This window comes from Chiloscyllium plagiosum, chromosome 13, assembly GCF_004010195.1.
Source record: "Chiloscyllium plagiosum isolate BGI_BamShark_2017 chromosome 13, ASM401019v2, whole genome shotgun sequence".
In the NCBI taxonomy this organism is placed as follows: Eukaryota; Metazoa; Chordata; class Chondrichthyes; order Orectolobiformes; family Hemiscylliidae; genus Chiloscyllium; species Chiloscyllium plagiosum.
This window is the reverse complement of record NC_057722.1, coordinates 78,027,988-78,053,651: the sequence shown is the minus strand read 5'-3', so window position 1 is coordinate 78,053,651 and position 25,664 is coordinate 78,027,988. Positions and strand designations below refer to the sequence as shown.

Here is a 25,664-nt window from a genome sequence, read left to right as displayed (position 1 = left end):
CCCCCATTGCTTCGGACACAGACATTTCAGCACCACTGTGACAACATCTCTCTGCAAGAGAAACAGGACAGGACACCTTTTAAAGGGCACAGTATCCTCATAACACAACTGAGGTTAAGTTTTTACAGCTTCAAATAACTTCTTCAGAGTTCTAACCGAACATGCCTGCTCTGTAAATTTTATACTCGAACCCTAACACTATAGTAACATATTTCCTAACAGTTGCAAACTAACTCCTTTAACTAGGATAAATGGTTTCATACATCCAACCTCAGCAAGGAGGTTGCAAACCGAAACCAAATGTTTTCCAAGTTATAGGTGCTTCCCCTGAGCAAAACAAAAATTATTTTCAGATCCTTTTATGTTTACTCTGTTTGCAAAACTTTCCCAATTCAAGTAAACTCCAATTCGCACTCCATAAACTCACTTTTGCGTGCATTTTTGTAAAACATTCCTGGGACGCTGTCAAGTTAAGCATTAAACCCCCTTATACAGACAGACCAAAACCCACATGCCATGTGTTCAAAACTAGTTTTAAAGTTCAAAACTCAAAAAAAACATAGATCACATACCTTCTGTTACAGAAGTATTTCATTTCCTTTACAAAATAACAACAATTACTTGAAAGGTTCAGTTGTAAAGAATACCTGAAGAGGTGTAAGATGATATATACCTTGTTTTTCTTTTTACGTCGCTTTGCTTCCTCCGCTGCAATGCCTGCTGCCTCATTTAGGTACTTTTTACCCACTTTACTTTCAAACCACTTTAAGTCCACAAAAACTTCACTAAAATGTTCACGATCAAACTGTAATCAAACAATTATATCATGTTTAATTAGGAACAAAAATGCTCAAACAATATTTATTGAAATGTTTCACTTGCTAAAACATACAAAGTGAATCCAGTTAAGCACCCTCATGAGTGCTGAAGAGGAAACAGATTGAACTTAAAACACTGTTTTTCTCTCTCAAGATATTGCTGGACATGCTGAGTTTATTCAGCATTAGCTGTTTTTAATGCAAAATGCCAGCAACTGAATTTCATACCAATATGCTGTTATTTCTGGAAAATATTATGAGAGCTAAGTCAGGTTTGGAAGCGCGGAATTATTGTGCCAAATGTGTATTTTTTTTAAAACTATCAAGACAAGCGGACCCAACTATGTTGCACATAGAGTCATATAGTTAGGAAACAGTACTTTGATCCAACCAGTCCATGTTGAACATAATTCCAAACTAAACTAATCCCTCCCACCTGCCTGCTCCTGGCCCATATTCCTCTCAACCGTTTCTATCCAACGTTGTAATTGTACCACATCCATCACTTTCTCATACCTGCCTTTATTACTGAATCAATGCTGATTATATTTTTGAGTTATTATTTCAGGCACATTTTCAGGCTAAGTTAGACAAAGTGCACAAATATTTCAACAAAAACTGTACAAGCAATCCATGCTTACCTCTGACAGTTTTACAAGATACTTCTCAAAGTGTTCCAAATTTAATGTTCCACCTTCGTTAATATATCCTGATCAAAAGAAATAGTTTTTCACAACAAAGCTTTTCTTTGCTTATGAATCAATAAGTTTGAAATTATTTGTTTTATTTACTGTAGAGTATATTGCTAAATGCACTCACCTCCAAGACTTGGTAGGACCTCAGTGTACGTCTTGTATAGCAAAGGCAGTGCATCATGATTGATGTGTAAATGAGGTAGGTGAGGAATAAAATCATTACCAACAAGAAACCCCATCAATATCCAGTCATCAATTATTCGCTCAATGTCATATTCAAAACAAATCTTGTCCTGTTAATGGAAGTCAAGAACAAACAATTTATTTAAGGGTAATCAAAGTTCTGAAGAAGTTATAACAACACATAGTACTGGGTTGAATTGGCAAATTTCTGCAAGTAGAAAAATTGTTCATTCTTAGGAAGACCAACTCTAAAGGTCAATTATTTAATGGTACACTTACCACAACAACTGAACAACTAACATGAACAAGTGCTGTAATGCTGGTAAGAGTACCATCTCAATGGTCTTGGCTTGTTATTAACTTCAGCAATATAATCATCATCATAGCCAATTCTTGAAAACTCGAAAACCCAGAACTAACAAGCAGCAAGAACCAGCTGTTTCTCCAGTGATAAAGTTATCTGAGTTATCCTGAGATCAATATCATACCCCCAAGGAGTTGGCTTGTGACAACTTGTGGAAAGGTTTTAGGAGTACTGAAATGGCTGTGTTACCTGACACACAGGTACATGTGTAACAGCAACAAAATCTCTGAAAAGATTGAAATAAAGAATGATAAAACCCCTAACAAATCATTAAAAATGAAAAATTAATAAAATATATAGGTGAAAATTAAAAACACAGTTACAGTAGAATTTTAATTTATTTTTAAAAAGTCATCTCTATGTTGCTAAATCAATCAGAGGTGAGTGTTCAGAGTCAGAATTTATCATCACATATTTGGAGTCAGCAGACACTTTCCATTGAAATAGACAATTTAGCCTTACAGCTATGAATAATCCATGAACTGGGTGATCAAAATAGGCAATGCTCAAACAGGAAAACTGACCACATTTTAGGAAGGATATGAAGGCATTACAATGGATGCAGAAATAATTTCCAAGAATTGACTGAAGATTGAGAGGTTTCAGTTACTTGGATAGGTTGACAAGCTAGAACTGTTCTATTTAGAAGGGGAAAGAAAAACCCGGAGGGGAAATTTGATAAAGATGCTCAACGTTGGTGATAGGTTCTGGATGTAGGTTTGCTCTTTGAGCTGGAAGGTTCATTTCCAGATGTTTCGTCACCTTACTAGGCAACATCTTCAGTGACCTCCAGGCGAAGCACTGTTGATGATTCCTGCTTTCTATTTATATGTTTGAGTTTCATCACCCTACCTAGTAGGGCGATGAAACGTCTGGAAATTGACCTTCCAGCTCAGCGAGCAAACCTACATCCAGAACCTCAACCTGAGCTACAAATCTTCTCAAAACTCACCAATCATGATAGGTCTCGACTGAGTAGATAGGAAGAAATTATTCCTATTCGCAGAAGGGTTGATAGTAAGTGGACACTGATTTAAGGTGAATGGCAAAGAGTAAAAAGAGACATGAGGAAACCAGTGAGTAGCTAGGATCTCGAATTCTCTGCCTCAGAGTGTGGTGGATAGAGATTAAATTGCAGCAAAGGAAATTCATTCAAAAATCTGTTAAAAATCTGCAGAAGTTCAAATTGAGGTATTAATTCAAAATAATTTCCTTTGAAAAATGCACAAAACATAAATTAATATGATGCCCAAAGAATAACCACCTTTTATCATTCACATATATTGAAAAATTAATCAATTTTTCACTGCTGTGTTATCACTCATTAAAAGTAATGACCAATGATACACCTGAACACACACATGAACAAAAAACACAATTAGTAGAATTATGACAAGGTACAGGAGTTTCACAGTCCCATTTTCAGCCCACAACATGGACCCAAAGCACTTTATAGATTAAAGGTCAACCTAAATTCGGCTTGTGCAAATGGTAATGCACAGCTGTAGAGTAGCAATGGCAGAAGAGATTGTCAAGTTGTAAATAATTCAGTTCCTTTAAAAATAAATGTTTAATATCATTCATATTCACAGTCCATCACATTTTAAATTAGATAAGGTGAACAGAATCATTAACGTGCCAGTTCTTTGTGCATCTTATTGCAAGGTATATTTACTTGCATAGTCCCGTCTCTCAGTTCACTTTTGTTCCCCACATTTATTATCACGATGCTGCTCAGATAAATTTGTAGTTGAAGCACTTTTCGGAAGGTATTAGGAAATAGCCATGGACTGCAGGTACCAGAGGCTATAAGTAGCAAACTAAGTTCCTAATACCACCAGAAAGAGACATTACACATCATGCCTCTTAACCTCTCTGATCAACAGTTTGGCAGCTTAATGATACATGTAGAGGGGAGATAACAGCAAAACTAATTACCACATCATTGACCCTTACACCATATATGGCTAAAAATCACAACACCAGGTTATAGTCCAACAGGTTTAATTGGAAGCACTAGCTTTCGGAGCACTGCTCCTTCATCAGGTAATTATCAGAGTTGAAGTGGTCTGAAAGCTAGTGCTTCCAATTAAACCCCCTGGAGTTGTGTGATTTTTAACATTGTACATCCAGTCCAACACCGGCATCTCCAAATCATGACCATATATGGCAATTCAACGCTGATGTTTTCTTGAAAAAAATATTCAATTTCCATATACTGACCCGTACAGATGAAAACTCATAGTCAATGTACTCTCTCATTAGGGAAAGGTGCAACAAGTGAAACGTAGTTTCTTCAACGGCAGTAATCCTGAAGCAAACATAAATGTAATTAACAATTTTAAAAAATAAAACTCAACAAAGTGAAGAATGAATTAGCACCTGCAATATCAGAAATATGAAAGTACACAAAGCCTTTTTGTAAATTTTAGCCACACAGTAAGAGGAAAGCATCCAGCAGAATCCAAAGATTTTCTTCTCAGAAAGGAAAGGGCTGGTGAGCCCAGAATACTGCTACATTCCCCATTGTCAGAAGAGTATTAAACACACTTTGATAAATAATATGTGCTGATAAAGAAAACGCCAATGAAGAGAAGAAGAAAACAAAAATTGAAGAAATTGTACATTTCTAAAGACAGGAACAGAATGATCTTTATTACAAGTCTAAAGGACTTTATTATACAAAAGAAAGAAATCCTACCTTTTCTGTGATTTTCTGCCACCAAATCGAACTTCTTCCCTCAAAAGGGAAAAATTTGGTTCATGGCTTGTTAATCCAAGCATAATCTTCATTAAACATAAATATTATTAATTTAGTTGCACAATTATTTCTTTAAAACTGCTTGTAATCATGATCAAAAACCTTATCCTGATTGCAGTGAAATTATGCAAAAAACAAAAAGTGTTCAATAACCAGTGTTTCTTTGCAAGAATACATATCAAAAATTAGTACAAAGATTTTATACCATTGTATAAAATAAAAGCTATTATTAAAAAGTAATAATAATAACAATAAGTTGTTTCTCTTGAAGTCCTAAAGATATGACAGCAGAACACCAACTCTATCAGACACTTTATCAGACTTTATCAGTCATATTACTGTGGATAGGTAGCAAATAGGAGACCACATGCTTCAATTTTAAAATGATGCAACACTTTAGCTGATTACTTCAGCTAGATGATGGTTATGGAGATCCCAATAACAGAGAAATCGATAGAAAAAAAAAGCCCTCTCAGGAAAATTAACAGAACAAATGTAATTTCTGCAGTAAAATAATATCAATAACTGAAATTCTCTTTATCTTGTCCATATCACAATTTAGAAAGAGCTTTTCAAAGATTTTGTTCATAATATAATCATTCAGGAAAAACAGAACTGTACAGGTCTGCAGTTTTGCAAATTCAGAGTTAACATCAAATATAATCTTCAGGTGAAGTGGGTTCAAGACAGAAAGAAAGTTAGACTGGAGGGTAAGAGAGGTTGGGAGAGACATACTGTGCTCTTTAAAAATAGACATAAGATTAAATAACATTTTTCCTTCTTAAGAGTATTTTGTCATACATACTAAATCAGCATCCAGTCCATATAGACAGTGTCTTGTATTGGGGTCATGATCAGGTTTTCTTGTTTCAGCTCTAATAAATTCCATAATTTTGTGTTCTCCCTCACCTGGGGTCTAGCAGTAGAAATAGGATATTAGAATACCGAAACAGATATTGAAATGAATAGTCACATACTTTAATTCTATTTATTAATCCTATTTGCCGTTTGGAAAAATAACTGCTGATAAACTTCAACCATTTAACAAGAAAAACCAAAGGACTGAATGTCATACTATATTGATTGTCTGACCAACATATGAGAAGTACTGAGCCCAAAAATACAAAACAAAGAGCACCTACTAGAATATTCATGAACATCGGTTAACATTTTATACCAAGAAACAGAATAGCAAATAAATATATTTCTGAACAAATTATTTGCACAAAACACACTGACACCAATGATATTATTCATTAAATCTGCTCCTCAAATGTGTAAACAGGATTTCAATTGATTATAAGTGCACAAGAAATGGAAGTCATCAGGAAGTTGTAATGATGAGAAATCCATTGCATACATTTGTTCATCTTTCCAGTATCATTTTGTGCATTATATTTTCTGATTCCTAATGCATTTTTAAGCAAAGCTGCACTCTGGCAAGGTTCCTACAGAAATTAGGGCCTGCCAGTCTATTCTCATGTCAATTTAGAAGAGTTTGTTTTTCTTCTCCATTCATTGGAAAAATCGATTTGAGGAAAGAAACAATTTTAAGCTACTGTCTATACTCGAGTAATTGTCACTCTCATGTAAAGGTTGACCCCCTATTTTTGGCCAAATAACCTGGAATTTTCCATATATCTCATGTAAAAGTCGACCCTAGTTCTTCACAGATAACAGATCAACGTTTATGAGTCAGTGTTCCGGCTGTCACGTACTGCTCCAGCTCTCCAGTCTGCCAGTTGTTCCTCTCCACTCCTGGTCTTCCAGTCGACTGGCTGTTGTATTTCACTCTGGGTTTTCAGAATTACCATAATTCATTGTTTTTTATTCTTCATTCATTTAGAGAATCAATTGAGCTTCTGCTAATGCTACGGTATGAATTTAGACGGGCATGAACTTCAGCCCCTCAAATGCAGTTTCCATGTAACAGTCAACCCCATAAATGTAACTTTAAAAAGTAAAATAATTCGACTATCACTCGAGTATTTACAGTAGTTTGTTTTTAATTACCTCATGACCCGACAGGTACACAGCCACACCTTCCCAGGATTTATCTGTTGAAATCTTCAAGTTTATAAAATACTTTAATTGCTCATGTAACCTGGCCATGAAAGCAGTACCTAAAATAGAACGTATGGAAAAAGATTAAAAGTCCTATTTTGCATAACCAGGCAAGGGACAAGGAAAGAAATCTCAATCATTCCAGAGTTACAGCTTCAGGACTCTCACTAATACAACCAGTGCCAGAACAAAAGTACGGTATTATAATTCATTTTGAAGAGTAAGAGGCGGAACAAGAGCTAACAACGAGTCTTAGGGTCCACAAGAGGAACCATAAAAAAATCCCATTGTTTCAATGTAACTGAAGCAAGAAGTCCTCATCTCAACTTGTCCCTCTTTCAGTAAAGAAAGCAAACGCGATGGCCACACGAGTCTAAAATGGGAAAATACAGACATAAAACATATATAGTTTTAACATCTGCTTATACATGTTTCAACCTAATGTGGTACAGTGCCACATGAATCTGAAACATGCACCTTTCACAGCTCTTATCTGTAGGCTGTCACTGAAGTCCTGAAGTAGTATCACATATGAATTGTACATGAACCACGCATTATTAACAGCAACCGATGATGAATCTAATAGTGGAATTCTACTGTCTTGGAGTCAAGTTGAATATTGATACTTCAGTGTTAAGACACTTATTTTAAAATAACACAACCACATTTGATGCCACAAATATTGTCACAGTAAAGACTAGAAATGCTCAGCAGGAGTAGCAGTATCCATGAAGAGACAGAGTGTGTTCAGGTTAATAAATGTTATTTATTTATACCATGACAATAAAGAATATTTTACTCTATTCTATTCATAGCTGAATGGAAATTCCTGCATAATGGTTTTAGTGAAACAGGCTTACAAGGTGTGAGACAGGGGAAGCAATGACCTAACTAATAACGTTGGGCTATTATTCCAGAGACACAGGTACGCTTTGGGGATCTCAATTTGAAACCTGCCATGGCAAATGGGACTCTGAATTCAACAGAAAACATGGAAGAGTCTAATGACAACATAATTGATTGTAGGAAAAACCCATCTGGTTCAGTAACGTCCTTTAGGGGAGGAAACTGCTGTCATTACTTGGTGTGGCCTGTCTGTGACTCCAGACCACTGCAATGTGGAAGACTCTGAACTGCCCACTGGGCAATAAATACTGGCCTAGCCAACCATGGTCACACCCTCCCTGAATGAATAATCAATGAAAAGAAACATTAACTCTGTTTCTGACACCACAGATGCTGCAAGAAGTGTCAAGTATTTCCAGAATTTTCCTGTTTTAATTGCACACCCAGAATCTATTTGTTTTACAGTTCCAAAACCTATAGTCTTTAACTTTTTGAATGCAATAACTTTTGATAAACCTTCTGGCCATTTCAAAATCTGTTGGAAATTACAATGTTGCATATTAGTTTAAAACTCTTATTACAATGTTTTTCTAATCTCCAAAGAACATGATACATTTAGAATTAGAACATGAGTTTAGAAGATAAAGGGGAGATCTAATAGAAACTTACAAGATAATACATGGCTTGGAAAGGGTGGACGCTAGGAAATTGTTTCCGTTAGGCGAGGAGACTAGGACTCGCGGACACAGCCTTAGGATTAGAGGGGGTAAATTCAGAACAGAAATGCGGAGACATTTCTTCAGCTAGAGAGTGGTGGGCCTGTGGAATTCATTGCCGCAGAGTGCAGTGGAGGCCGGGAGGCTAAATGTCTTCAAGGCAGAGAATGATAAATTCTTGATGTCACAAGGAATTAAGGGCTACGGGGAGAATGCGGGTAAGTGGAGTGGAGATGCCCATCAGCCATGATTGAATGGTGGAATGGACTCAATGGGCCGAATGGCCTTACTTCCACTCCTATGTCTTATGGTCTTATAGAATACATCAGAACTTTGTTGTATGTTGTTACATAGTAACAACCTAAAAATCAAAAAGCCAAATAAAAGCACTGCATTGACTCATGCAGAAATAGTTTCTTCTATATTTACAGTTCACTACCACCTTTGCAAAAAAAGTTGCTTTATTTCTACTTGAGCTTTGACATCAAGTTGAAGGTCTATTATATGAAAGAAAGCCTCAATTTAAGCTCAAAATTTTCACTAATTGGTACCGGTCCCGGAAAAACTGACCAATGATTATCTTCCTATGTCCAAAGGTTAGAAAGGACAAGGTAATCTCTCTATCTTGATCATTGTGTCGGATGAAATCAGAAACACAATGCAGTTGGGGAAATCAATCCAATAAAAGAGGGTTATCATTAGACCAGAAACTCAGCTCATGTTCTGGGGACCTAAATTTAAATCCTGCCATGGCAGATGGTGGAACTGCGGCTGTACAGGACATTGGTTAGGCCACTGTTGGAATATTGCGTACAATTCTGGTCTCCTTCTTATTGGAAAGATGTTGTGAAACTTGAAAGAGTTCAGAAAAGATTTACAAGGATGTTGCCATGGTTGCAGGATTTGAGCTACAGGGAGAGGCTGAACAGGCTGGGGCTGTTTTCCCTGGAGCGTCGGAGGCAGAGGGGTGACCTTATAGAGGTTTACAAAATTATGAGGGGCATGGATAGGGTGAATAGACAAAGTCTTTTCCCTGGGGTCGGGTATTCCAGAACTATAGGGCATAGGTTTAGGGTGAGAGGGGAAAAATATAAAAGAGACCTAAGGGGCAACCTTTTCACGCAGAGGGTGGTACGTGTATGGAATGAGTTGCCAGAGGATGTGGTGGAGGCTGGTACAATTTCAACATTTAAGAGGCATTTGGATGGGTATATGAATAGGAAGGGTTGGGCCGGGTGCTGGCAGGTGGGACTAGATTGGGTTGGGATATCTGGTCAGCATGGACAGGTTGGACCGAAGGGTCTGTTTCCATGCTGCACATCTCCAAGACTCTATAATTAAGAATCTGGAAATAAAGGGTCTAAATGACGACCACAAAGCCAATGCCAATTTTCGGAAAAACCTATCTGGTTCACTAAACTTCTTTAGAGACGGAAACTGCCATCTTTAGCTGCTCTGGCCTACATGTGACTCCAGATTGTCAACTGCCCTCTACGTAATGAGGGATGGGCAATATATTCTGGCCTGGCCAGAGATGCACATGTTACAAGAGTAAATTTTTTTAAAAACTTGACCGCTGCACAAGATGAAGAAGTTGTCAAATTTCCACAATACAGATAATAAATACTCAAACTGTGGAAAACTATGATTATGGGAAATAAATTCATGCCATTACATTTCCATGAGTGATATGTTATAATCGATAATGGATGTATTTATTCTGAAGAATAAGTAAATATAATTGAGAAAAAGTAATTGTAATTGACCATTACCTGGGGTAATACAGTTGGAGTCAAATCTGGCTTCTGTTGGAAGGGTTTCTCCTTTCTCTAATGCTTTTTTAATTTTCTCTTCTGCTTCTTTTGCTGATCTACATTTAAGAATATTATTACATTACAATGAATCATATAGAGCGGAAGACAGACTTATTCATAAACGATGGGAGGTGGGGGTAAGATCAAGCATAGTGAGCATCAACAATTAGCATGTTTCCCCCTTCTCCAATAATTATCATGGGTGGAGAGAGGATTATAAGGAAGGAGGAGGCGAGTTGACATTCTACCCGAAACATTGACTCTCCTGCACCCTCGGATTCCGCCTGATCTGCTGTGCTTTCCAGTGCCGCACGTTTTGACTCAGAGCTCCAGCACTCACTTTCTCCATAGGCAATTATCTGTCTACCAGCACGTGTACACAAGGCGTCAAAAATAATTTTTCACATGATGCATTTCCTAATTTCAACACCTTGATTAACTCAGGTGATAAGCAGGAAGCTGGACTCCTTGCTTTCTAACCCATACACAGCGAAAACACGACACAACATTAATAAATTACAACCAGTTGCTAGGTCTCTCATGTTGAGAGAGTGGGGCAATGGGAGGCTGACATTTACAGGCATATTCATATAGGCAGCACTGGACAATCCAAGCAACATAATATCAGCTCCAAGTCCATAATCGTAACTGCAGTTATTGATCCTTTCTAAAGCATACCCTATCATCCCCTATTGTACCCATTACACAGGAATTTCCTTTCCAGTATGGCATAGCCCAATAATAAATGCCTAATTTGTCTAATTTCGCCTCATAATCTGACCCCAGAAAATATCATCAACCTGCTTTCAACTCCCTTCAGGGCCAAAACATCCTTTCTGAGGTGTGGTGCCCAGACCTGCTCACAGTACTTTAAGTGGGGACTAACCAGCTTTTTCCATAACTGCAGCATAATGCCTGCATCCTTATCCTCCCGCCCATGAGATATGAAGGGTAGCATTCCATTAGCCGTCTTGACTATTTTCTGCATCTGTTCATGGTACTTTAAAAAGCTATACATCTGAACCCCCAAATCTCATTAGTTATCCACTTTATTTAACATTGCGATTTCTTAAAAAAAACTCTGCCCTGTCCTTTTTTGGTCTGAAATGGATAACCTCACACTTGTTTATATAAAAATCCATTGCCACAGCTTTGCCCATTTACCTAATCTATCATACCCTGTTGTTATGTTATGCTGTCGTCAACACTATCTACAATGCTGCCCAATTTTGCATCATAAGCAAATTTAGATATTTGACTTTTTAAAGCTATAATCAAGTTATTAATGAATATTGTGAATTATTGAACTCCCAGCACAGATCCCTATGCGACACCATTAATCACATCCTGCCAAATCGAGCAATTAACCTTTATTCCAATTCTCTGTTTCCTGCCACACAACCAATTTCCGATTCATGTCAGTACTTTGCCCTCAATTCTTTTGGCTTGCACCTTAGCTAATAGTCTTTTGTGTGGGACTTTATCAAAAGCCTTCTGGAGATTCATTTAAACAGCATTCATCAACTTATCTCCGTCACCTCTTCAAAAAAACTCATGTTTGTCAGATTATGATCTACCCTTCAAGAGTGTGGTGCTGGAAAAGCACAGCGGGTCAGGCAGCATCTGAGGAGCAGGAGAATCGATGTTTCGGGCATAAGCCCTTCATCAGGGATCCTCGAAATGTTGATTCTCTTACTCCTCAAATGCTGCCTGACCTGCTGTGCTTTTCCAGCACCACATGCTCTACTCTGATCTCCAGCATCTGCAGTCCTCACCTTCTCTTTCATGAATCTATGTTGACTTTCCCCGATTAGCTGAAATTTTCTGAGATGATCCATTACCCTGTCCTTCAGTGCAGACTCCAATAATTTTCTCACCACAGATGTCAGGCTAAATGTCCATAAATCCTTGGTTTCCCTCTGCCATCCTTCTTAAAAGGCAGAGTGACATGAGAAAATTTCCAATGGAGAGGTACAATTCTTGAATCCAGGGAACTTTGAAAGGTTATGGTCAGGGCAACGGTAATGTGCTCTCCCATCTTCTTTAATGTCCCATGGATGGAAACCATGAGGTTCCAGAGATGTGTAACTCTCATTTCATCAATTTCCCATTATTGAGGACATACTTCAGTTCATTTTATTTAAACCCTGCTCCTGATCCTCCATTAATTTCTTTGGGACTGCCTCCTTTCCTGCTGTGAATACTGAAGCAAAATAACCATTCGACATGTCAGCCATTTCCCCATGGTCATTGATAATATCCCCACAGTCAGCCTTCATGAGGTCAATAGGATTCTTAACCACTGCTTTCCCTTTATATAGCTATAAAGTCTCTGCTTATTGTCTCTTATGCATCTTATAGGCCACTTTATTGCCCATTGTTGGTCTTTGTATTTGTCCCATTCTGTGGATTTTGTACTGTTCTTTGCATTTTAACAAGTCCTTCCTTTTCATTTTATGCTGTCCCTCAATACTCAAATGTCAATGGCTGTTTTCTTTTTGAGTGATGGAGCTTTTACTTCTCATGGATACAAACTCCTTCTGAATGTTTCATGCACTGTTCCTGAGTTGTTTTATTCATTAGCAATACTTCCCAGTTTACTGTTGACAGTCACTGTTTTATCCCATTAATATCTGCCTTCCTTACATCCAAAATTCTAGTGTCCAATGTTTGCTTATTTCTTACAGACGCTACATGAAACACCATCATTTTATGATCATTATATGACAAATGCTCACACACAAATAGGTCACTTAATTAAATCAGGTCCATTACTAGATACAATATGGCTTGTCCCTTCGTCACATCCAAGACAAGGATGTCTTAACTGTTCATGGGATGTGGGTGACCAGTCTCTAGGCCAGCATTGATCGCCCATCTCTAGCTGTCCTTGAGATGGCAGTGGGGAGCTGAAATCCATTCTTTATCTTGTCAAAAATAAGCTTCCCTGCGATGTGGTGTCTATGAGATGGATGAAAAACTTTTCAACCTCGATCAGTTTAACCCAAGAAGAAAACAACACTGACATCAGTCATGGAACTTCAGTACGTGGATGACAATGTCATCTCCACTCAAAGGAGAATCTTTAAGCCTCACTTAACACCTTCACATAAGTATACGGACTAATTGGTCTCAGTCTCAACCTCAAGAATGACAACGATTTACTAAACCTTCCCAGGACAAGTTTCAATCTCTCCCTCTATTAAGATCAACAGAGAAATGTTTCCAAACATGGAAGATTTCCTCCAACTGAGGAGTCACGTCTCATCTAAGGTTGAAACTGACATGGTGAACCAATCTGTGATTGCCACCTTTGGTTGCCCAAGGCTGGATGGCTTCAATGACTGAAATCCATGCTGATGCCAAGATTCTGTGTATAGAGGCAGTCAGTCATTCTTCCAACTCTTCTATATGGCTCCCAAACTTGGAGTATGTATAGATGGCACCTAAAGACCACCTTGAGAAGTAACAGCAACACTCAGACAGATTTTCTGCATCAGCTGGAAGTACAGGCATACTAACATCAGTGTCCTTGAAGGAGCCAATAGCACTAACATCAAGGCCCTAACCAAGCGAAACCAATTCCGCTGGCTGGCTATGTGTTTCTGATACAGAGTTCAGACTGCCAGAGCAGGTCTTCTTCACCCACCTCATGCAAGGCACTCAGCTGACAGGTGAGCCAAGGTTTAAACCCTGAAGGTTTACATAAGAAATGCAACAGATATCATAACCTGGAAACCACTGTTCAGAAGAAACTGACTGAGAGGGACACAATTCTTTGAGAACAACCATCTATGAGAGGAGTTACAGTCAAGGAACCAGTGAAAGGAATGTCAGCAACCTTGAGAACAAGGATCAATTCCACCTCCTGGAAACACCTGCCAAATGTGTGGTAGGAGGTGCTGTTCTAGGATTAGACTCATCAACCACAGAAGAAACCACAGAACCCATGAGTAGTGACACGGAATTAGGCAGACAACCATACACGTAAGCCACATGATTGCTGACAAATTGCTCCAAATACATTCCCTTCATCAATAATGGGACAGCCGAGCACATCAAAGTAAAAGACAAGTTTGAAGCATTTGTCACCATCTTCAAGAAGCACTGAGTGAACATTTTACCTCACCCTCATAGGCGTCAGTCTTCAGGCAATTTGACTCGCTCCATATGTTCTAAAGCAAAGGCTGAAGTCAGTAAATACAGCAAATCTCATTGAACTTTACAACATTTCAACTGTTTGTATTCCCCAAAGGCCACTCAACATCTATCCAAACCTGGGGAAAAGAGATGAATTTCTGAGTTGAACATAAAATTGATAAACCCTATCAACATTAAAACTAATTGTATTTAAAAGGAAAACTCTTCACTGATTAGAGTCACCACAAAGGAAGATAGCTTCCAACTGAAGATCTCAACTCCCCAGGAGGGGTCTCTCAGTTCCACGATTGGTCAAATAAACAACAGGAGTATGGCCTGCTACAGCAAGATTTCACACTTTAATGAGTAATGGCTGGGCACAGGTTTGTCCAGCAACACAGAGGTTAAAAGCTTCTGTGTTCCTTGGAGAAACTATGCAATTCATTTGGAACAAAGGCAATTTTTATACGTTTCTTAAGAAATTGCCTTAAGTGCAGAGTAAATCCAATAATGTGTAATATAATGACATAATGGACAGCAGGTTAACCTAATGATATCTCTTCCCACCTGCATTTTAAGGTTAGCTAGGATGGTTAGTAATGTCCTATCTAGCTTAGTTAATTCTATACTTGAAGGGTCCATTGTTCTGCTTTATATTTGATTCAGTAGTTCAGCAAGGCAGGAATACAGCCTTTCGCAAGGTGAGAAGTCAATTTAAACGTAGTGTTAATTTGCAGCCTGAAGTCATTTTATATATCTCTTCCCACCTGCATTTCAAGGTTAGCTAGGATGGTTAGTAATGTTCTATCTAGCTTAGTTAATTCTATACTTGAAGGGTCCATTTTCTGCTTTATATTTGATTCAGTTAGTTCAGCAAGGCAGGAATACAGCCTTTCGCAAGGTGAGAAGTCAATTTAAACGTAGTGTTAATTTGCAGCCTGAAGTCATTTTATTATGTTACTTTATGCTACTTGCATTGAGAAGCCATTTTGTAGTTAGTAAAAGCATGCATTAAATGGTTGCTCCTGACAACAGCTTAAATCCAGATTTTAGATCCTCACAACTACCAATCAACTCAACTCCAGCACATCGCTGCAAAAGTTTCTCAGGATAGCGTCCTATGCCCAGTCTGCTGCAGCTGCTTCCTCAATGACACTCCCTTCATAACATCAGTTAAGTTATGACTGCACAAGGTTCATTCAGCACAGTTTCAGTTCCTCAGTTAGTGAAGTAGTCCATGTCTGGATACAACAAGAGCTGAACAAGATCCATGCCACACATGTAATGCAATAACCAGCAAGACAAAATCTAACCGTTTCATTCAATGGCATCACCATTGTTCAATCCCATGCCAAGTAGTTCAGATGAAAACTCAATCTGAAATGTTAACCTCGTTTCTCTCTGCCTGACTGCTGAATATTTCCAGTATCTCCATTTTTCATTTTGGATATCCAGCACCTGCAGTATTTTGTTTTCGGATATCTTTCTTGGACTGACACCCTTCCTAAATGCGTGAATTAGTGCCTTATAAAGTGGCATCGGTTCTGAAGCAGGGTCACTGGACCCAAAAAGTAGCTCTGATTTCTCTCCGCAGATACTTCCAGACCTGTTGCACTTTGCCAGCAATTTCTGTTTTTGTTTCTGATGTCCAGCATCTGCAGTTTTGTATTTTTTGCCAATCCCAATATTCACATGGGATCGGATACATTAAACACTGGCAGTCTGAGAAGTCACAGGAGGCATTAGAGCTGATCTCAATTCTTGTCCTCAGTGTGCACAGAAGCACACTGCAGCAGTGGTCACTGGATATTAACTAGGAGGAAGAACTCCATATGCTTTCATTCCTTCGCCCCCAGTGTTAATGACTTACCCATTAATAGCAAACTAACTGACTGGATATTCCTAGGTTTTATGACTCAGCTACTTAAGAAATAAATGTGCAAAGCATCGCACAAATGCCTTGACCAGTTTTAACTGCCCACAAAACAATTTCTTACCTAAAACGTCTGCCACGTTGTTGATTCATTTTTGCTCTTGGAGCCACACCATCAACTGCCATGAAGAAGATCTTCTTTGGTTTGATGATGCGAAATAAGACTTCCACATAGTGGAAAATATCAGCGATAATTTTTTCTTCAGAGATTCGAAAGTGCACATCTTCATCATTTGGGTGAGAACATTGATGAATAATTCCATTCATATCCAGATAGAGATTGTCGAATTCCGGAATCTGCAAAATTGAAGTCGGGGAGTGTATAATCAATGAGTGAATCATCTAGTATTAATAACAATAATTAACAAAGTTTCATATTCCAAATTGAAAGTATACTATTTCACAGCCTTAGTAAATAAAGTTACCTTATTATTTTGTTACATTTTATATCATTCAATTAATCTTGGAGTAGTAGTCATTTTTGGTTTGTGGCAAAGAACTGGTAAAATCCTTATACATTCAACACAAAATATTTAACAAACAGGACAGAAAATAACATCCACATTCGATATTGTGCAAACGTCAGCTGCATTGACCAGAAAGGTAGAGAAATCGACAAGTTATTATCTCGGTTGCTTATTTTAGCTTGGCAAGAGAGAGATTTTTACATTAGCCATGACAATAGTCTCCTATCCCGCACTTTTAATCCTGGACTTAACAGCAAGTCAACCAGAAATTAGTCAGACACCGAGTCTTGGACAAGCTGTCTCTCAGTTGCACAGCAATGCAGTTTACAAATTAAAGAGGTCTCACATGGTTTGTAAATCTTTTTTTTTTGAAAAATGGGTGATTCTGTAGCAACATGCACCACAGAGAGTAAAAGTACCAGCTCTGGAATGTCAGATACACTTGATGACAATTAATTTCTGCCAAGCTATTTTCCACAATATATGAATATTGACAACAGTATATTAAAAAATCTTACGACTGAACCAGTCAACTGCTTCCATCATAATTTCTTATACACTGTCCCCACATTCGCACTGGAAATGAAGTGACCTCCATGTTGCAACCAGACCCACTCAACAGCAGTGGTGTTCTCCAGGCAAGAGAGCAGTGATCACCAAACAATATGCAGATTGCATAGAGTTTGAATAGGAAGCTAGAATGGAAGAATACAAAAAGATCCACATGCAGATAGAACAACTATAGCAATAACACTAAGTTTCCATCTATCTGAACTGTTTAGATTGGTTTGTTTAAGGGCCTGGTCATGGGCAGACCCCAGAGCTATTAAGACCACAGGAGCAGAAACAGGCCATTTAGCCCAATGAATTTATTCCGTCATTCAATGAGATCATGGCTCACCTGATAATCCTTAATTCCACTTTCTGCCTTTGCACCATAACCCTTGATTCCTTTCCTGATTTAAAAAAAAAATCTATCTACCTCAACCTTGAATATACCTAATAATCCAGCCTCAAAATCCCTCTACCACCAGTTGTCATCCAGCAACAGGATATGGGGGCTTGCGAAAAAAAGGAAGGTAAAAACAGCTCAACAAAAGACACTCTGCGATTCAGAAATGGTTCCCATGAACAACAGGCTGTCATTATTGAGTGGGATGGAATGGAATGGCATGGGACAGGTGGATGAGATGATGAAATTAGTCAAGTGTGACAAAATAGCAGGGCAATTGATTTTAATTTGTACATGGGACATAGTGTCACTGGCTTGACCAGCATTTATTGCTCATCTCTAGCTGCCCTTGAGAAGGTGGTGTTGAGCTGCCTTCTTGACCTTCTGCAGCCCATGTGCAGTAGGTTGATCCACAATGCCTTTAGGGAGGGAATCCCAGTGGACATTGAGCGTATGTTTATAGACTTCCAAGTCAAGATGGTGAATGGCTTGGAGAGGAACTTGCAAGTGGTAGTATTCCAACATCTCTGCTGTTCTTGTCCTTCTAGATGGTAGCAGTATTGGGTTTGGAAAAGACTGTCAAGGATCTTTGGTGAATTTCTGCAGTGCGTCATGTAGATGCTATACACTGCTGCTACTGAATGTCTGTGGTGGAGTGACTGAAGGTTTATGGATGTGGGGCCAATGAAGCAGGCAGCTCGGTCCTAGATGGTGTCAAGCTTCTTCAGTCTTGTTGGAGCTGCACTTATCTAGGCAAGTGAGGAACATTCCATCACACTCCTGACTTGTGCCTAGTGGATGGTGGATACGCATTGAGTCAGGTGGTGAATTATATCCTTCAGCATTCCTAGCCTCTGTAGCCACTTCATTCATATGGCGAGTCCAGTTCAGTTTATGGTCAATGATAAGGTCAAGAATGTTGACAGCGAGGAATTCAGTTACGGTCACATAACTGAATGTAAAGGGGCAATAGTTAGATTATCTGTTATTGGAGATGGTCATTATCTGGCATTCGTGTAGTCCACCTTTCCGCATAAGCCTGGATATCGTCCAGATCTTACTGCGTTTGTACATGAACTGCTTCGGTATCTTAGGAGTTGCGAATGGTGCTGAACATTGCGCAATCATCCATTACCAATTCCCACTTCTGACCTTATCTCGGAGTAAGGCAGCTGAGGATGGTTGGACCAAACAACAGAGATGACTGACCTCCAACAACCATAACCACCTTCCTACGTGCCAGGTATGACTCCAACCATTGACAAGTTTTCTCTGAATCCCATTGATTCCAGTTTTGCTTGGGCTCCTCGCTGCCACATCAGTCAAGTGTGGCTTTGATGTCAAGGGCTGTCATTCTCACCTCTGGAATTCAGCTCTTGGGTCCATGTTTGAGATTGTAATGAGGTCAGGAGTTGTGTGGCCCTGGCTGAACCCAAACCGGGCATCACTGATCAGGTTATTGCTAAGCAACTACTACTTGATAGCACTGTCGATGATATCTTCCATCAATTCACTGATGATTGAGAGTAAGTTGATGGAATGACCATTGGCCAGTTGGATTTGTCCTACTTTTTGTCTACAGGATATACCTGTCAATATTCCACATTGTTGGGTAGACTCTAGTGGCAAGGAGCACCTTAGCAAGGGGTAAGCAAGTCTTGGAGCAAAAGTCTTCAGAACTATTTTCAGAATGTTGTCAGGACTCACAGCCTCTGTAGTATCCAATATCTCCAATGGTTTCTTGAAATTGTGTGGAATGAATTGAATTTGGTGATGACTGGCATCTGGGGGAGGCAGAGATGGATCATCCCCGTGACACTTCTGGCTTAATGATTTGATTCAAGTTATCATTCAAAAGCTATGTTTTACAATTAGAATTAAGATCAACCACATTTAAGCATTTTTTCAAAAATGATTTTGTCATACATATTAAAAGAATACGCCAGCACTGATTCTATAGAAGACGTTGACAACAGTCCATACCCTCTGGAGTTTCTATATAACCTAATTTCAAAAGATAAACCACTACAAAAATTGAGACTCAAAAGAATCAGTAATTTTAATATTGCAATGAAACGTGAATTTGTTGCAAGGATGGTGTCATAGAACAAAATAAGTTGTGAGGCAACTGTTATCTTCAATGATAGACACTTAAATTATAATAGGCAGACCACAAAGAAAGAGAGTCATTCCTCAATTAGTATTAAGCGCATTTGTAAATCTGCCTTTTCAATCAGCAGCAAACATGTCATCAATCAGACTTCAAAACTTCCTGACAGTGAAGAATGTCAGCTAAGATTTTAAAGGGATCTTGATCAATTTGGTCAATGGGCCAAGGAATGGAAGTTGAAATTTAATTTGGATAAATATGAGGTGTTGCATTTTGTTAAGACAAACAAAGGCAGGACTTATACAATTAATGGTAGGACCCTAGGCAGTGTTATCAATCAGAGAGCTGGGGTTCAGGTACATAGCTCTTTGAAAGGTGCACCACAGATGGACAGGGTGGTTTAGAAGGCATTTGACATGCTGCATTTCATTGCACAGACCATTGAATAAAGGAATTGGGACGTCACGTTGAGGTTGTACAGGATGTTGGCGATGCCACTTTTGGAGTACTGTGTACAGTTCTGTTCGCCCTGCTAGAGGAAGGATATTACTAAATTGGAATGGTTCAGAAAAGATTTACAAGGATGTTACCAGCCTGGAGGACTTGAGTTGTAAGAGCAGACTGAATAGGCTGGGACTTTTTTTCACAAAAGCGTAGAAGGTTGAGGGATGACCTTACAGAAGTTTATAAAATCACAAGGGGCATAGATTAGGTGACTAGCAAAGCTCTTTTCTCTAGCGTAGAGATGTCCAAAGGTAGACAGCATAGGTTTAAGGTGAGAGGAGAAAGATTCTATTCCTGATGAAGGGCTCTTGCCCGAAACGTTGATTTTCCTGCTCCCCAGATGCTGTCTGAACTGCTGTGCTTTGCCAGCACGTCTAATCTAGACTCTGGTTTCCAGCATCTGCAGTCCTTGCTTTTACCTAGATTTAGAATGGATCCGAGTGGCAACTTTTTAAACACAGAGGATGGTGTGTACATAAAATGAATTGCCAGAGGAAGTGGTGGATGCAAGTAGTTATCTCTAAAAGACACTTGCATAGGTACATTAAAAGGAAAGGTTTAGAGTGCTATGGGCCAAACGCAGGCAAATAAGACTAGATTAGTTTGGGAAACTTGGTCGGCGTGGATGAGTTGGACCAAAGGGTCTGTTTCCGTGCTCATGTCTCTAAGAAGTAAGAAGTCACAAGCACAGTCTATTGACAACATTTGTCTTTATATTCCTGGACTTGCTTTGACACACAGTCACCTTTACATAACATTTTCCAACATGAGAACTTTTGATTCTGTTAACTTTATTTTGTAAAAATACAACTCAAAATTCTTTATTTCCAGAAGTACTTTGCAATAAAAGTATTGATTCGACCAAAAGTGTTTTGAAGACTGCTGTTCATTTGAAATATATTGTGGAGTGATACCTGGTACATCGTCACTTAGAGAAGGACAAAAATAACCGTGAAAAACAACAGAACATAGCTAGTTTAGAAGCGCTGCCCAATAAGCAAACAGATTATGACAATTAATGATGATCAAGTATCAATAAAGTAATTTCTTCTTGTCTAATGCGCCCAAAACTAAACATCCTGTTATCGACCAAAACAAAAACACATTGCCAGCTTTTCACAGCTTAACGTATGAGGATGACATTAATCTAGCTCAGCCATATAAACAGGAAAGACCAAGGTTGAAATTCTCTAACTGTGCTGAGTTAGCTGATTTCAACTGAACATGAAGTAAAAAAAAAATTGGCCCCAGCATCCTGGATTAGACAGAGTTGAGCAATTAGACTATGAACATTTTGTCAAAAATCACTTTTATATTGCCCATCTGTGAGGAGTGGTTTGTTAAAGTAGATATTAAATCCACGAACCATCAATGGTAATGCTTTGCAGAGATGGACTGGAGGAGCAAAACTATTTCTCAGTTTTAAAAAAATCCATCAAAACAGAATTCTTAATGGTAGTAACAGCAACAAAAAAAAACTGCCACAACAGTACAAGATACAAACTATTTGTGAACATGTACAAACAGCTGTTATTTTGGGAACTTTGCCAATTACGTAACCAAGCTGCATCCTGATAGATTCTGATCTGATCCAATCCAACTGATTTGATTGCCATATATTTCAACAACTATTTCACTGTCTTGCATCAAATTGTACATGAATGAATTGCACACACCCTGACTGGTGCTTTGATCAAACTTAAAAAAAAAATGATGTAACATATATTTTATCAGAAACTTTCTTGCTTCAATTGTAATTTTTGACAATTAGTGGCTTGGATTCAAAGGCAGTATCAATGGTGAAGCTGTCAATGATTTCCATCACTATTACAACAGTAACTTCTGGAGTCTGCATACTCAGAATAATGCAAAAATCCAGAAGTTATCACCAGTGATTATAAATTTCCCTGGGTGCACTGCTGAACCACTGCTCCTAGACAATAAGTAATTTAAAATCACTGAACTAAAAGTAATTCCCCATTTACACTATTTGTCTCACAGTAAAAATCCTCGGAAAGTTACACCTTGTTGAATGAGGCGTAACTGCTTTAACAGCAGTACTAATAACCTTAGAATACTAAAGAATTTGTATGACCTTGGAAAACAAATGGTGCGTTTATGAACATCACATTTTTCCATTATGATAAAAATTTGAGTTTTTAAATAATGTCTTGGACATTTCAGTTTCTATATAATTCCATGTTTATATCTGATTTATTTTGTTCCTTATAAAATGTAAGCAGAAGTGAATGGTTTTTGTTCCCAGGGTTGATGTTGATGAAAATGTTTTCAGGCGAATGGCTTTTTAGAATGCTTGATGCTATCACTACTGTTATTTGCTTGGAGAAACTGGTGCCAAATTAAAATTAACATCAGGAAAGAGGAAATCTATGCCACATGCCATCAGTAGAAATTTCAAGATGCAGTTATGCTCCACTAAGCAACCAATTTGCACGAGCTTCTCCAGAACCAAAGGATCACCTCTTTGGAAAGGCAGTTAGTTCTGAGGTAAGTAATGTCAGTGGTATGATGTAATTATGCAGAAAACAGCAAACATGGAATAAAATACTAACAATTAATACTGAAGGGGTTCAAGACTCAGAGCTACCCTGCAAAAGTAAAGACCAGTGTTGCATTTGGATACTGCAGCCCAGGTTCAAACACTCAACTTCCAGAATTCCTCTAAAATTCTCATTACAAGGGAAATGACGAACTCAACAATTCAACAAATTGAATTTCAGCAAAACACATGGTGCTGACATTTATGATCAGATTATAATTTCCTGAGCATAACTGATAAGAATAAGTTATATGTGCATTCGCTTTCAGTCACTGGAATGTGTTCATATATTAAGTGCAGTTTGTGCCCTGAGTATTTCACAGTCTTGCATTAGATTTGAACATTGAAAATATTGAATTTAAAACTGAAGCTGAAACACTAGCTCAAGGTGTATTTGGCAATTATGTAAAATAGTATTTTTGGTCCTACAGGCAGTTTAGATAATTAAAATACTGAACATAAAGTAGTAAGTGTTTGGCTCTCCTAAACTTAAACTGGGAATAATAAATTCAGTATTCTAGGAACAGGAAAAGGCTCCTTTCCTCAATACCAATACCTTTGAAATAATAAAAGAAATGCTGACAGGGTGAACAGAAAGCAACCGTTCCCCTCAGTTGAAGGGTCAGTAACAAGGCAGAAGGTTCAGAGGGGAATTAGATTATATTAGATTCCCTACAGTATGGAAACAGGCCCTTTGGCTCAACAAGTCCACACTGACCCTCCGAAGAGTAACCCACCCAGATCCATTCCCCTACCCTATATTTACCCCTGACTAATTTAACATGGCTAATTCACCTAACCTGCACACCTTTTGATTGTGGGAGGAAATCGGAGCACCCAGAGGAAACCCAAGCAGACATGGGGTGAATGTGCAAACTCCACACAGTCGCCTGAGGTGGGAATCGAACTTGGATCGATGGTGCTGTGAGGCAGCAGTGCTAACCACTGAGCCACCCTACCAAGGAAACAATTATCTTTTACTTCCAGAAGTTAGTCGGCATTTGGAATGGACTGCCTGGGAGGGTAGTTGAGGAGAGTAACCTTGCAACCTTTAAAAAGGTATTTGGATGAGCACTTGAAGGGTCATAACATTCAAGGCTATGGACCTTGTGCTGGAAAATGGAACTGGTGTAGATTTAGTGATTTTTTATTTATGGTGGTCCAAACTTGATGGGGCACAGAGCCTCTAATAACATGGCCCATCGTTCCCAACAAATCAGATGCCATTTACTCTGGATGATAAGGCAGAAATAAACTGGTAGATATTATGGCAAATATTATTATACCTCTGTAGAAATGAGATTTAGCAAAATACAAACTATGACAAAATTACATCACAAAGCACTTTCTTGGGCTCCAAAACATTGCTATTTCATCAGTGAAAACATCTAACTAAATTGCTAACATCTGCATGATTATACCTCTGTCTGAGGTTAGCAAGGCCGATGTACATTCATTGATGAAAATAGATGTATAAACAACTTCAAACATTAGTACACAGCACAGGCAGCTCAGATAACTAAATAGCAAAGAAGAACCCAAAAGCAAGCTGACTGAAAATGAGAAAAGCATGTAACATTTCATGGAGATGCTTCTAATTCCCTTCACAATTGTACAAGAATGCTTAAAACATAATGGAACATAGATTCTTTGACAGCCATAGCAACAAGTACAAAGAAAAAAACAACAGGGAACAGGAGAACGAAATATTAAATTCCAAAAGAATCATTCAGTTATGAGTGTACATTTGAATTGTGACAGTTTGGTTCATTGACAATGTACAATGGTTCACTTAGAAACAAAATACTTCAACAAAAATAATGAACTCAGAGCTTCCTCCATACTTGCTAATTTACTTACTTCATGAAACTTTCTCAGAAGGGTGACCATGAAATAATGGAAGTACAAAACACAAAAACTGGAAATGTCATTTTAAACTATAATAATGTTGTTGAATGCTTAGTTCTAGCCAAAGCCTGGAAATTGGATGTGAAGGTTTGAGGGCAGGTTTCTGGTTTGAGTGGAGTGGGAGGTTTTAAGGAAGGCTCTGGGTTGATGAGGAGGGGGAGGGGGTAAGTTTAACATGAGTCTCTCTGTTGAAGAAGTGAGACTCCAGGTTGAGAAGGGGTTTTTAAGGTGAGACTCTGGGTTGAGGAGAACGTTGAAGGTGAGGCTCTGGGTTCAGGGTGGTAGGGATAAGAAATATTATTCAAACTTATAGTGTCTGTGAGGCTACCTCTGCCTTACCTGATGCTCCTTCACCACTTGGCTCAGGCATGGATATCGTTCGCTTATCCAGCGGTAAAACTTGGGGACACCCATTGTTGGAGCTGTTTAAAATGGAGCAAGAAAGAGGGAGTCTAGGTGTTTCAGTGGCAACAGTTGTGTGAAGAGAGTCCAGCGCTGCCTCTAGCTCTCTATCTCTTCCCTCTCTCTCCATTCCTCTTTCTACTCCTCCCCCTTTCTGATATTTTTCCGCGCCACTTCACTATCTCTCTCAGTGCCCCTATCTGTCCATCTCTCTCCTCCTCCCTGTCTCCCCTCTCTCCGTCTCTCACTCCATTCTCCTACTCCTCCCCCTTTCTGATATTTTTCCGCGCCACTTCACTATCTCTCTCAGTGCCCCTATCTGTCCATCTCTCTCCTCCTCCCTGTCTCCCCTCTCTCCGTCTCTCACTCCATTCTCCTAATCTCTTTCGTGTCTCCCTTCCCGTCTCTCTCTCCCTCTCCCCTAACC

General features: G+C 38.7%; 1 protein-coding gene across 5 annotated transcripts in view; it reads right to left on the bottom strand.

Moving 5' to 3' along the window:
• xrn1 (5'-3' exoribonuclease 1) overlaps positions 1–25,664 on the bottom strand; it is a 120,640-nt gene that overhangs the window by 87,353 nt on the left and 7,623 nt on the right. For all 5 annotated transcript variants that reach the window (XM_043702786.1, XM_043702782.1, XM_043702785.1 and 2 more), the window contains exons 2-11: positions 25,175–25,257; positions 16,399–16,631; positions 10,220–10,317; positions 6,835–6,944; positions 5,627–5,737; positions 4,762–4,847; positions 4,284–4,371; positions 1,638–1,806; positions 1,460–1,527; positions 674–805 (exon numbers count right to left, since the gene is read on the bottom strand). In XM_043702786.1, the coding sequence (XP_043558721.1) occupies positions 674–805; positions 1,460–1,527; positions 1,638–1,806; positions 4,284–4,371; positions 4,762–4,847; positions 5,627–5,737; positions 6,835–6,944; positions 10,220–10,317; positions 16,399–16,631; positions 25,175–25,249 (1,170 nt within the window). In that variant the 5' untranslated portion in view covers positions 25,250–25,257. The remainder of the gene's footprint in view (positions 1–673; positions 806–1,459; positions 1,528–1,637; positions 1,807–4,283; positions 4,372–4,761; positions 4,848–5,626; positions 5,738–6,834; positions 6,945–10,219; positions 10,318–16,398; positions 16,632–25,174; positions 25,258–25,664) is intronic.